The sequence below is a fragment of the Pollicipes pollicipes genome, unplaced genomic scaffold (assembly GCF_011947565.3).
Source record: "Pollicipes pollicipes isolate AB1234 unplaced genomic scaffold, Ppol_2.1 Scaffold_6686;HRSCAF=7923_pilon_pilon_pilon, whole genome shotgun sequence".
Taxonomy (NCBI): domain Eukaryota; kingdom Metazoa; phylum Arthropoda; class Thecostraca; order Pollicipedomorpha; family Pollicipedidae; genus Pollicipes; species Pollicipes pollicipes.
In genome coordinates, this window is record NW_023596921.1 from 6,152,045 (window position 1) to 6,165,310 (window position 13,266).

The following is a 13,266-nucleotide window of genomic DNA, read 5'->3' on the forward strand; positions in this document are numbered from 1 at the left end:
CCCCCCCCCCCCTCCCTCCCTCCCTCCCTCCCTCCCTCCCTCCCTCCCTCCCTCCCTCCCTCACCCTCCCCTCCCTCCCACCCTACCCACCCACGCAGTCTTTCACCTGCAGCTGGCCGGCCGGTAGGTTGATGTCAGTGATCATCTCCGTGCAGGGATGCTCCACCTGCAGGCGCGGGTTCAGCTCGAGGAAGTAGAAGTGGCCGTGCTCGTCGAACAGATACTCGACGGTGCCGGCACTCACGTAGCCCACCATCTTGGCCAGTCGCACGGCGGCCTGGCGGGTGGGACGGCGGCCGGTCAGCCACCCGCCCCAGCGCCGCTTGCCCAGGGCGTCGATTATCCACGCCAGCCGGCGTATGGGCGCCACGCACAATACACGTCCCATTCATACAGACCTGCTGGGGCTGTAGGACATGGTTGGTTAGGTGTAAAGCATCAATCAACGACGCGTAATCTACGGAGCCAATAAAGCAGTGGAATGCGACAGAAGTCTGCGAGTGCGACAGCGACCGCATATCCAGCATAACCGCCGCATCACCAATGCTTCATCGACAACCTCCAACATCCCCTAGCAATGCTCATGACGACTGACGGCGGTTGCACGCGTCCTGACCACGGCAGATAGCATCACGACAGACCACCGCCACCACCACCCAGCCCGCAAGCGCTCCACTGTCACGGACGGCACCAGCAGGCGCTGCCGCCACCACCCGACCTGCTCCATGCGCTCGAACGTCCGGTTCGGCGATGATACAGGGCGCCTCCTCAATGATCTTCTGGTGTCGCCGCTGGATGGAGCAGTCGCGGCCGAACAGCGAGATAGCCGTGCCGTACTGGTCCGCCAGCAGCTGCACCTCCAGGTGGCGCGCGCGCGTCGCCATCTTCATCACGAAAATCGGAGACCCCGGCACCTCCGTGCGCACCTGTCGCACACGAGATGCTGGGAGCTTGGTACGTGACACGGGAATGTTAACAGACGACCTCCAGCCCCCGCCAGCTGTGCATTCCAACAGCCAAGCAGTCACTACATACTAAGACAACACTTATGACCCCTGCTCGCGCACACGTTCGTTAATACGCCAATGACGATTACCACCACGCACCGGCAATGCCATCCGCATGACGCAGGCCGCCGCGTACATCGTCACACCAATCGCCCCCTTACGGCCGCCCCCTCGGACCACGGCCGCCACCCACCTGGCGGTACTGGTTGAAGAACTGGTCCTCGGACTCCACCTTACGGATACCCTTGCCGCCGCCGCCCTCGGACGCCTTGATCATGACCGGAAAACCGATGCGACGGGCGGCCTCGAGGCCCTGATCCTCGCTGGCCACGCAGCCGGCCTTGTAGAGCTCGGACGAGATGCGCAGCGAGCCGTGGCCTTCGTCTTCTCGCTCCACTGCGCCTTCAGACCTGCCCGAGTGCCAGCGCGCGGATGAGAGGCGGGCCTGCGCTATCTGGCCATTTGGGATCTGGGGAAATTATGCTGCACGTAAAAACGCACAGTACGCACTCTCAGAACAACGCCATGCTAGGCCGGAGAACGCGGTCATAAGCAATGGTACACATATTTGTCTATGTTTACGTCAACAAGTATTCGCCTGAGCCGGCCTATGGAATGCGGGAACGTCTCCGAAGATCAGAAAACTCTCACCGGAGCCGGACCAGGGCATCGTCGGAATGTCGGCCGTCTGCGCCACGATGCTGGAGGCGATCTTGTCACCCAGCGCCCACATGGCCTTCTCCGGCGGCCCGATGAAAACGATGTTGTTCTTGTGCAGCAGCTCGGGCAGCTTCGGGTTCTCCGAGGCGTGGCCCCAGCCGGCCCACACCGCCTGCACCGACATCCGCTTGGCGATGTCGACGATCAACTCGACGTTGGCGTAGTTGTTATGTTGGTGCCCCCCGGCACCGGCACGTAGTGGTCGGCCATGCGGACTGTACTCAGCGTTGGCTGCCGGGGTCGGACCGGTCAGAGGTCAGGCCCGCTCAGCACGGCCGGAGCCCGGCGCCCGGCACGGGAGCGCCGTCGGCACGCGGCGCGAGGGAGCCCTGTCACGTCCGCCGGTACTAGACCGACCAGGCGCACGGACCTGCCGAGGCAGCGGAGGTGGCGGGCCAGCCACGTGCAGACCACGTGCGCTGGCGATGGCTCGGGGCGCTACCCCCACCCGATGCATCATCCACAAAATCCACAATAACGGATTCCACACCTACATCTACAATAACGGATTTGGGGGCGTGACGGTCTCAGCGAGTTGGCACACCCCAACCTTGACATTCAAGCTGCTGGTGTCGGGCATACGCTATCAGGAATCCGCTACGCACCCGGCTCGCACTATGCAAAGCTCCATATGTTGCGGCAATCAGAATAAAAAACGGATGCAAGCGAGCTAAGCGAGCTTTGCGATACGCTTGGTGCGCATCAACAACACAGGCTGGGCCGTACCGCCGACGGTCCTTGTCACGCCCGTATCAGGGGACTCCGCACGCCGAGTAGACGCTATCTCCAATCCCCACACTGTTGGACAAATACTACAAAGCCGAGCACAGCTGGTGGCCGCGCGCCAAGCAGGACCCTCCCGACCGCGACCTTTCGAAGATAAACCAGCGACGCTGCGCTGATTGTGACGGACCTTTCATGTCTTCAGGCGTCACCATGGCGACGAAGCGGATGACCTTCTCGTTGCGGAACATCTACGTACGCCCAGCGTCGTATGGATCGCATGCACTTGACGGCAGCGATGCCATTGTTGGCGATCAGTATCTGCGGAGCGCGGCACGCGTGACGCTGGCCACTTGAACGACGTAAACGAGTAGGGTTTCGATCAGTACGACATTTCTGGTGGTCCATGCATGTGGTCTGGTGGTCCGGTGGAAGCCGCCGCGATTGCAGCCAAGATGTGTCTTGGTATTCAATGACGACGAAAGGGAAAAAGCATTTCGATAACTTGGTGGTGTCCACCACCTGGTGTCCAAAAGACAGGATTTCCACCATCTTGGATACCATGTATCGATGGTTCCATATTATTGACAGGTATCTTTGTACATATTGCCGTTGTTTTGTGCATAGGGCAGTCACTTTTCCAGGCAAAACATAGCAGTACAGGTTGCCAACGTGAAAATTATAGTAGAGGCGAGGATAGTTTCAGAGGATCCAACAAGTCTCTGATCTACCTGAACCAGCTGATCGCACCCCGATCCACCAAATCCCTGATCCCCCTGACCTGGCCAATCACACCCAGATCCATCAAATCCCTGATCCACCTGACCTGGCCAATCACACCCAGATCCATCAAAATCCCTGATCCACCTGACCTGGCCAATCACACCCAGATCCATCAAATCTCTGATCCACCTGACCTGGCCAATCACACCCAGATCCATCAAATCCCTGATCCACCTGACCTGGCCAATCACACCCTGATCCACCAAATCCCTGATCCACCTGACCTGGCCAATCACACCCAGATCCATCAAATCTCTGATCCACCTGACCTGGCCAATCACACCCAGATCCATCAAATCCCTGATCCACCTGACCTGGCCAATCACACCCTGATCCACCAAATCCCTGATCCACCTGACCTGGCCAATCACACCCAGATGCATCAAATCTCTGACCCAATCAAAATTAGGTGGAGTTTTATGTTTTTACTTCACTTTTGTGTTGTACTCCATACATGATAATTATGGTGGTGTCAGACCACTTACCCTGTTGATAGCTTTGTTGCCTCCCAGCCGTTTTACCAGTTCTTCAGGAGTAGCCACTACTATATGTTGCTTCATTTGGTTGGATGATCTATTGGGCATATCTTCACTTTGTGTGGTTGCCTTTTCACCAGACATTTTGCCTGCCAAAGAAACCAGACATATTATAAACACAGTATCATTACTGACCAGCGCAGGAGTTTGTATCACAACTGTCCTATGAGTCATGTGCAGGACCAAGCTTTATGATATAACACACCACAGTTGATGATCAATCACGGTCATTCACCACATGCCCATCAATCCCAGTCATTGTCTGCAGGCAGCTGGTGCATTTATGGGTGGGAGTATTTCAGTGATTCAGTGATATCTCAGTGATTCATAGATGGTGCATTCACCCTCACAGTTTAGCAGGTGCAAGACACAAGCATGCACACACTAATGCGTGCGTGCGTGCGTGCGTGCGTGCGTGCGTGCGTGTGTGCGTGCGTGTGTGCGTGTGTGCGTGACTGTGTGTGTGTGTGTGTGGTCATGTATTATATATATATATATATATATATATATATATATATATATATATAACTATACAAAACCTTGGGTTACCAACACCTGCAGTCAGTCCTTAAAACATAGGCAAAGTGGGTAAATTTGTGGTTTGTGATCAAGCATGCATGACAGGCTGAACACATCTGCAAATACTCTCAGCATACATTTTCTCCTCCATTCAATGGTTTGGCAGTCTTGTGTCCTACATCATATGGGCTGACTGGACTGGGCCTCAGCACAGTTTTCCTCTTTTGCCCAGGTTTTTCACAATAAGTGAATTTTATGGCTCTGATGTTAATCAAATGAGACCTATTTCTTCCAATCTTAACTGACATAAAAATTTAGCCTGATTTAAATGATTTGCATGTAGATGCATGAATATTGATGCTGCCAAACAATAAAAGCAGTGTGTGTGCTGCTCACAACACTAAGCACCAGCATGTGTGTGTGTGTCATTGGCACTTTACAATGCACTCAGCTGCTGAGATCACCTGCCTCTTGCCCTGACAGGAAGGGCAGGCACTATGAGGAATCAAACCCTGTACCTCTGGTTTCCCAGACACCCAGTGGTTAACACAGACACATAACACAGACATGTTAACCACTACACTACCAGCACCTCACTAACTGAGCACAAGCAAAACATGGTTGGTAGCAAATATATTAGCATCTGAAGAGCATCATGCCCTACCTATGGGGATGACAAATGTCCTCTCATATAAGGGGCCTGCAGTCATGTTTTGTTATATCTGTCCTGTCAACACCCATAAACAAATATACTTTTCAAAAAGTAAGGGACCAGCCCCTCCCTCCCTTGCCCCCCCCCCCCCCCTGCCTCAATCTCTAAGCCCCAGTGGCCATACCACTCAAGTTGGGAGCCTTCCTGGCATTCAAATAAAGCTTTTCTAACTTCTGGACTAGCCAAGTAGATAATTGGATGAACACTGGTAACCAAGAACCAAATGTAGCAATAAAATGCACATGATGATAACTTTTAAATGGTGAACACTAAAGGAATTAAAAATGCTACTTTGGAATGCTCTGAAAAAGGCAGACCAGAATAAAGGCAGACCAACAAATTTAAAAACTTTGCAAGATAACAATGTGTGAGGTAAAGTCATAATGTTGCATACAAAATTGTATACACCATCAGGATGTCTCCAAAGAAAACATATCTTAAAGATTTCATCCAAACCTTTTTAATGGATTGGCTTCATGGATCAAAGCTAAGCAGTGCTTGCTGTATGAGTAATGGCTCCTCACAACTACCCATTTTATTTTGGGTCAACTCAATAAATCTCTAGCAAAAGTTTAGCAACATGTTATGTACTGCAAAGTTTGCCTGCCCTTTGACCAAGACCTTTAGCATGTTCACTGCCAGCTACAAGCAACAAGCCATTCCCGTCATGGGAGAATAGCCCTTCCAGACAATAATATATCACCACTTACCACAGGGGCTTTGTATCACCAAAATTCAATTGATAGTTAACATATCACCACCGATTCAACAACAACCACCCAGCCATCAGGGTTCTCTCCTCTTACTTTGGTACTCAGCAACTCATGCAAGGGTATATTTGCCAAAACAGCTCGGGAGATGGGGAAGGGGGGGGGGGGGGAATGACACTTAGTCATGTGAAAATGACAAACTTATCAAACTTTCATGCAAGGTACAATGTTCACGGATGTAACGCACTTGTGCCACGTATTAAAAAAGGAGGAGACTGATAGCAAACCTTCGAAGGGACAGGGGGCCGTAAACTTATCCATAGGATAAGAAATTGCAACCTTGCACACACGCCCAGCACAAGCTCAGGACACACTTACGATGATTCTAAATGGAATGGGCTGTAATCCGAGCGAACATTAAGTTGGATGTTCCTGGCAACAAAGAGCACCATTCCCCTCGCACCGAACCACTCCAAAAGAGCCGGCTTAATCAACCCCAGCCATCAACTCGCCATACAAACATTGTCAAGGGCAATGTGTCGTCCTTGAAAATCCTGCGGCGCGTTCAGCGCACGTCGCTCGTGAATGGCGATAATGGGGCTATAAAATACTGCAACAGTTAAATACACCTGTGTTCGTCGTTTACCAATGCGTATTCACCCGATTGAAAGTGAAAGGGCAGAAGGCTGGCCAGCATCTAACAGGTTATTGGATAAACTTTGGGAGAAGTGCATGAGTAAAGCATTCTTTACGTAATGTCAGCTGCTCATATGAGCAACACCGTGCCGCCTTGAGCGGTGAGCCAGCGGGTGATACCGTTTGGCAAACCGCATTAGACTTGGAAGGCCTGTTTAAGGAGACCACATTGTTTCAGCTTCTCGTGTGTGCAAAGGGAGGAAACCCATTTGTGGACCAGTCCATCACAAACCAAAGTCATAGATCTCAAAGAATTGCAGTTGCTGGTGCTCCATAAAAGGGGCAACGTCCGTCCGTGACGACGTCCGTCGCGTTCATGAAACTTTCCCAGAATGCAGAGCCTACGCACTGTAAAAAGCAAACGGGTGGGTCCCGTATGGGTAAAACTTATGGGGAATGGGTAACTGGTGGGTGTGGGCTAGAGGGACTTCACGGGTTGGGTAAATTCATAGATGCACGCACGCATAGATGTAAACCCGGCCATGTGATGTATTTTATGCATCATATGATTGCGGTTCCGGATAAAAAAAATCCCCGATTGGGGATATCGAGGCCCTTTGGTTAGATTTAAAGACCTTCGTGAATCGGAAGCGTTCTGTTTTGGATTAAGAAACTTCTCTGTGCATTAGGAGGCCCTTGTCTGCAATAGTAGACCCTATTTTAGGTTATCGAGACCCTTGTCTGAATAATCAAAAGGCCTCCATTCTGGTACTATATTGGTTTTATTTTGTTTTTTTTGCTTGTCCTTGATGCCACTCCCCTTGAATACGACACTGTTCTGGAGGCGACCTTGTGTGGAGGCCTCATTTCGCCCAGGAGCCCCCCCCCCCGAAAAATATTACCCTCCTCGCCCCCAAATCAAAATCCGTGGCGCCACCACTGACCGTGTGTGCATCAAAAGAGACAGCTTCATTTAGTCTATAAAACCATACTATGCGATTGCAACCATTTTGTACTACATCCGCGAAAAGCGATCCCGTAGATGTGCCACTCGATGCAATTCGGAATAGGGCGCAAAACCGCGGAGCTGTTGGGGTTTATTGGCGTTTTAGGGCGCGTCGACCCCAGTGGTCATTTTGCGCCCAATTGCGGAGCTGTCGCGAGCCCGCAATTGGCGCAATCAATGGGCGTTGCGATCAATTCTCAATCCTGTCAATTTTGAAAGTGAAGGGCTTAAGGCAAACGTCCTGTGACCTATCATAGCCTGACCCAACTTATCTTGTAGAAATGTAGGTCTTGCTAGTTGTCAAATGTTGAAGTGATAGAGAAGCCCAGTGTCTACATAATGACTTTTTCATCCACACACGCATGAGGCCGTCATTTCGGAAGATATGCAAATTTTACAACACTTCAACCGACCTAAAAGGCCAGCCAGCCCTTGGGTATGTCAGTGAAACTTACATAAAATGAAGGCTACTAGATGTAGATGCCACTATCCACATGACGGTAACACCTACATACCCATACAGCGGGTCAGCACGTGCTTAGAAGCAAACTTGTCCGATTTGAGCCTTTTTTTAGGCAAAAATTGCAGTTTTGAGCTGAATATGAGGCCCTAGAATAATTGTATTGTACATCTAAGGGACCAAGGGTGTCAGAAAGGTTATTAGGATCGGAAGTCTGGGCCTCCTTAAACGAAATTGGACCTCCTGATTTAGAGCATGGGCTTCTTAATTTATAAAGGTGGTCGCATGGTCCAGAAAATGGGTCCATTGCTGCAGAAAAGTCCTCTGAGCCCAATTTGGTGTCATCTAGCTCAGCTATAAGGGTTCTCATTATTTGAATTTATGTAATCCATAGGAGCCTTAGAGTCATAATCCATAGGAATATGCCTCGTCGGGGGATGATGAGCATCGCGCCGCCGAAGGATTCCGAGCCCAGTTCCAGCCAGCCGGCAGATTTCGCTAAGCATCCAGTCGGGCCGGTCCGGGCGGAGCCGGTCCACCCCATGGCGAAAGGCCGACTGACGGGCTGCATTGCGCGCGCGTGCGTTGGCTCGCCATTGCGTTGCTCATTACAAGGTAGCGGAAGCGGGTTTTGTCATCAAGTTTTCACATGCATTAGTACGCAAACTAATAAATGAAGGCAGTGCAAGATTACGGTAAGCACGTAAAAAGGGTTGCACGCCTTAACTGTTACAACAAAAACTCTGACCGACACAAGTGCTACATTACTTGTCCTGTCAGCATTTATACACGACATTTGTGCAACGTATGCTGTACAAAATTGTGCTCATCACTCCAACTGCAAACATCTATACAGTATTTACTTATGCGCAACATTACTTTTACTGCAATAACTTGAACACGACATTAATGCCACACGACAAATGTCATACTTTAAAAACTTAAACGCGCCATCACCTTTGCCGTGCTCGTCACTATCTCCATCGGTTAACAACCCGAGCCCCCGTGCACTGCGACACAGGCGTGATCATCCGCACCTCGGGGCCCGCGCTGTCAACCGGCTGGTTGCGGCCGAGTGGCCGGGACTAGCACTGCTGCGGTGGCTGTGTTGGTCATACGTGAAACGTCGGTGCCGGCATCAAGGTGATGCCGACCCGGACTGACAGGAAGGGAAGCGCGTCCAGAGAGGAACAGATCACGCAGATCGAGAAATACTCTGTTGTCTGTACCTCTACGGCAAAAACCTATACAGCCATTGCTTACGCACGTCATTAATTCTACTGCAAAGACTTATACGCGCTAGTGACGCTACAGCAGACTGGTGGTCAAGTCTTTGATACAAATCTCATGATTGGCTAACGCTCTTTTGCAGCATGAATTTTATTCGTTTAGTTCTTGTGTCGTGTGTTTTTTTAATAGAACAATTGTCGCGTATAAGTGAAAACTGTAAGGCTCACGTCTTGTCAGGCTAGTCTTTAAAACTATTTCTATGTGGTTTCCCGACTTCCAGGCATGTAGCTGACAAAGCGATTGCACAGAGACGTGTTTGCGTTTAATTATGTATGGCGTTTGACGTGTACGCTGGCCTCCACGTTCCGCGATCGATTCATCGATGACGCACCAGCACCACGCCAACGTCAGCGGCTGGTCGTAGGAACCTTGCCTCGCCTCGCCTCCCCTCGCCCGCGGCCGTCGCCAGCCGCCTCCCATTCACGCGACTCCCGGGCCACCCTCGTACGAGCGGCATCCACCAATCAGGAGTCGGCTGAGCGGAGGCGCGGCCGCTGCCCACCGCGCCGTCGCCAGCTGACTGCCCGAGGGGACGGCGGGCGGCGGGCGCGTGGCTGTCGTGTCGACAGCCGGGAAAAGGAGTAAGGTACGCATAGCGCGCCCCCATGCGGCGTGCGCCGGGCACCGTAGGACCGCGATGGGGTGCACGTGACCGACAGCTGCGTGTGACGTCACCAGACAGTAGGCGGCAGACGAGACGTATGCTGCCGCCGGGCGCTACAGAGGGATCGCGTTGCCGCAAATTATCCCGCCCTTCGCGAGGAGCGCCACGCGGACAAGTGGTCTGTGGTGGCCATGACCAATGCTCTATCTCTCGCAACGGCTAGTTGACATGCTCGCACACCTGAATAGAGCGGTCATAAACGGCCAGTGAACGAAACCTAATGCGGATCACCCCAATAGGGGTGCCGATAGTCCAATGGTTTAGTCACGCGTCCGCATAACCACCCTGAGAGGCAGGTGACGCCATACAGCCTCAGCAGCTGTGCGTCGTTACGCCCCAATGAAGAGGATCATCCCCTAACGACGCACGTGTCCACGTGCTGACCGGCCTGATGACAACAGCACCGGGCGTGGAACGAGCTGAAGCATGCAAGGCATACAATGCTACCACGCCACACCGTGCGTCTGTGGCACCTTAGGTGGCAGCTTCCACTGACTGAGCGGATTGCTACGGTCGTAAAATCCGTCTGGTTTATACTTTGGCCCCAGAATTATCAGGACGGGTCCCAAAAGCAGGATACGTACGGATCTGAGGCCCTGGTAGAGATTGTCTCTGGTGCACCATTTCGCGTTTTAGTAAGAATAAGGCATTTGCATGTTGTATTAGTTTGCACCAGTGTGCCATTGCGATAATGCGCTTTGAACCATAGCGAAGAGCTCGCCTCTCCTGCGCGGGAAGCACTTCAGTGGACTGCAGAGAAAACAGCGTGACAGTGGGCCGAGACCCGGTCAAAACCGATTTCACATACTTTTCATACAAGTTTTCATGCTCCTCGTGCTCCTAGTCCCACGTGAAAAGTTAATCACGACTTACCGGAACGGCTTAGTTCCAGGTAAGCCCTTCACGCGGATACCGGCTCACAGTTCATAGGATAGGCCATGGGCTTTGGACCGGAGCAGGACAGAACTAGGTGGCACATTTTTTTGCATGGTTTTGCTTCGCTTAAAAATTGTACTGCGATTTCCTATATGTAATAAATATATTTATAAGATAAATAACATTTTATCATGATGTCAATAGCTACGATGCGCAGAAGTTCGCATCAGCATACATTTTTTAAGAAATGTATTCGTGTGCGGAGCTTTGCACTCATATAGTAGCATTGTCGCATTTAAGACATGTGCGGAGCTTCGTATTTCGTATTGTATCCCTTAGCATATCTGTTGGCATAGCAATTTTTGCAGTATTTTCCTCCATCCTACCCCCTGAACTTCGTGTTACGCTCCTTCTCGACAGAACCCTTCATTGTCTGCTTGTATCGCATGATCACCTGCGACATCTAATTGATAGCCGTTCGGACATCCATGTTTGCGAAGGCTATGACCTAATGGTCCCATCCTCACATTCACGTTTGGGAGGGCGGTCAGATAGCACAAAGTTGATTTGTTGCATGAACAAAAGAGCCAGTCACTGCTCGAACGCCGTAGCGCGTCACGATACTGCCCGACAGATCTCTAGCAGCACTAGCTTACCAATGGGGCCCATCCGGTGGTTCCACACCTAAGTAGTTCAAAATAGCTTTACTTAAGTACGCTTCGTGTCATGCGAGCATTCCATTTTTTTAAATCCTGATGAAACTCACGCGTAGGGACGTTGCAGAAAATAAGAGGTAGGGGGGGGGGGGGGGCAATGACAATTTTGAAGTCGACTCTTCCCATGCCTCGCGGGATGATGGCCCGCGGCCCCTCCATGCTTTCACGTTCATGCACTAAACACGGACGGGTTTTCTGTCGACAGCTGGGATGGCGCCAAAGTCCAAGCTATCACCGAATGCCTGCTGTACTTAATTGGCTGTGGGCGTCGCCCAGGCTGGTATTCCAATGACCTGGCGTGGCTGAAGGTACGTTGTGTTATTGAGAACACAAGTTCGGTACCACGAATCCCCGAAAGCATTTTTCTGTATAACAGGGAATCAGGGGTTACGAAAATTGTTTGTTCTGTAGTATCACACCTGGCAGTTCTTCCGCCCTCACGCCCTGATGGTACGCGAAACACACTAGCATATACTTAACGACACCGGGTCTCCTTTCGGTCATGCTATTGCGTATTAGATAACTAAATAAAGAATCCCCAGCCGTATACAGATTACGAAACCCGTTCATTTAGTCCATGTTTACGTCACGGGTGACGGCAATAATACCACGGTTATAGGAATACATAAACGCCCAACTTGATCATAATGGTCAACACTGATCATACTGACCATACTGATCATACTGATCATACTGGTCAGTGGCCTCTTACCGTACCATTGGCAACCATCGACAATCCGAGACCTTCGCATTAGCTTTAAGGGAGCGCGATTTTTACGATATGAAGATTTGTTCGCGCGAACTCGTACGGGTAAGAGGTTTTGCAATGCACATATTCATGAGGACGGCGATCCGAGGACAAGCGCTACGGAGCTATGCATGGGCATAACGTTTGGGATAGATACGTGATGCGAGGTTCTGTCGTGTTGCCTTCGCTTGAGCTTCTGGCCGACTCTGGGATATGGCTGGATCGTTGACACGATCTACTGTTTCTCCTAACTAATCCAGTTCCTAGATACGGTTTGCTAGGTTTTTCGACAGTGGTCAAACGACTCCAGAGCTGTTTGGCTTCGCACATCTACAAACGCCTCTGACGCCTCAGCTTAGATTATCAAGCCTAATCTTCGTTTTCCAACCGCATTTCATGATCGACAGGGAGGTTATGCATTGCTACCGACGAAACCCAAACATGTTCAATCATTCACTAATCTCGATTCGACCCTTCCATCGCGGTAGCACCTGTTGATAGCTGACGTCACGCGACCCAAGCCTAGTTTGATGAATTGTGATCGATTACATAATTAACCATAGATTGCTTATAGCATGCGACAGCGCCGTTTCGGCGCACGAAGCGCGAAGTCCGATCCAACCGTACGATGCGTGATGTTTCGGTGGCGCTGTGAATTGGCGCAGCATAGTACTCGGTGTGGTTCAGTAGGCCTTTAATTAATGGCTGTTGCATTCATTTGCAATTGTTTGCAGTTCACATCAAATGCATTCACTGACCTTTTCCATTCATGACTTCCGTCCTAGCTTCGCACCACCATGCAATGCCATACGTGCTACAGAAAGCAATAAAAAGACCGCTTTCATGACACACAACACGGACATAAGCATTCGGGCCTCAAACAACGTACAAGCGGGTCCTCCCCCCTCAAAATATACACAGAACACCTCATCAAATAACATCAAATTCCCGAGCTTCGGCTTCCGCTTCTTCGAAATAAACCGTACTCTGGAGCCATCCATAGATGGAGCCGCTCTGTCAGCGTTAAAGTGTTGCGTAAGCTTATGAGAACTGTTAAATGGTAGCCCCGCCTCGTCGCTGGATCACGCATTTCTCCACGGTTAAAGCATGCCTCCATATTTGGCCGCTGATGTGATGTCCAACAGAAAATGCGTTTTGAT

At 50.9% G+C, this 13,266-nt stretch overlaps 1 protein-coding gene across 1 annotated transcript in view; it reads right to left on the reverse strand.

The window, feature by feature from the left end:
• The window catches only part of LOC119107359 (ribonuclease 3-like), a 28,345-nt gene extending 22,089 nt beyond the window's left edge, over positions 1-6,256 (reverse strand). Inside the window, 8 exon segments of the mRNA XM_037230785.1 lie at positions 95-277; positions 714-926; positions 1,201-1,379; positions 1,382-1,417; positions 1,659-1,958; positions 2,684-2,771; positions 3,719-3,858; positions 6,089-6,256. Of these exon segments, the coding sequence (XP_037086680.1) occupies positions 95-277; positions 714-926; positions 1,201-1,379; positions 1,382-1,417; positions 1,659-1,958; positions 2,684-2,771; positions 3,719-3,853 (1,134 nt within the window). The 5' untranslated portion in view covers positions 3,854-3,858; positions 6,089-6,256.
• Between the last annotated feature and the right edge of the window lie 7,010 nt (positions 6,257-13,266).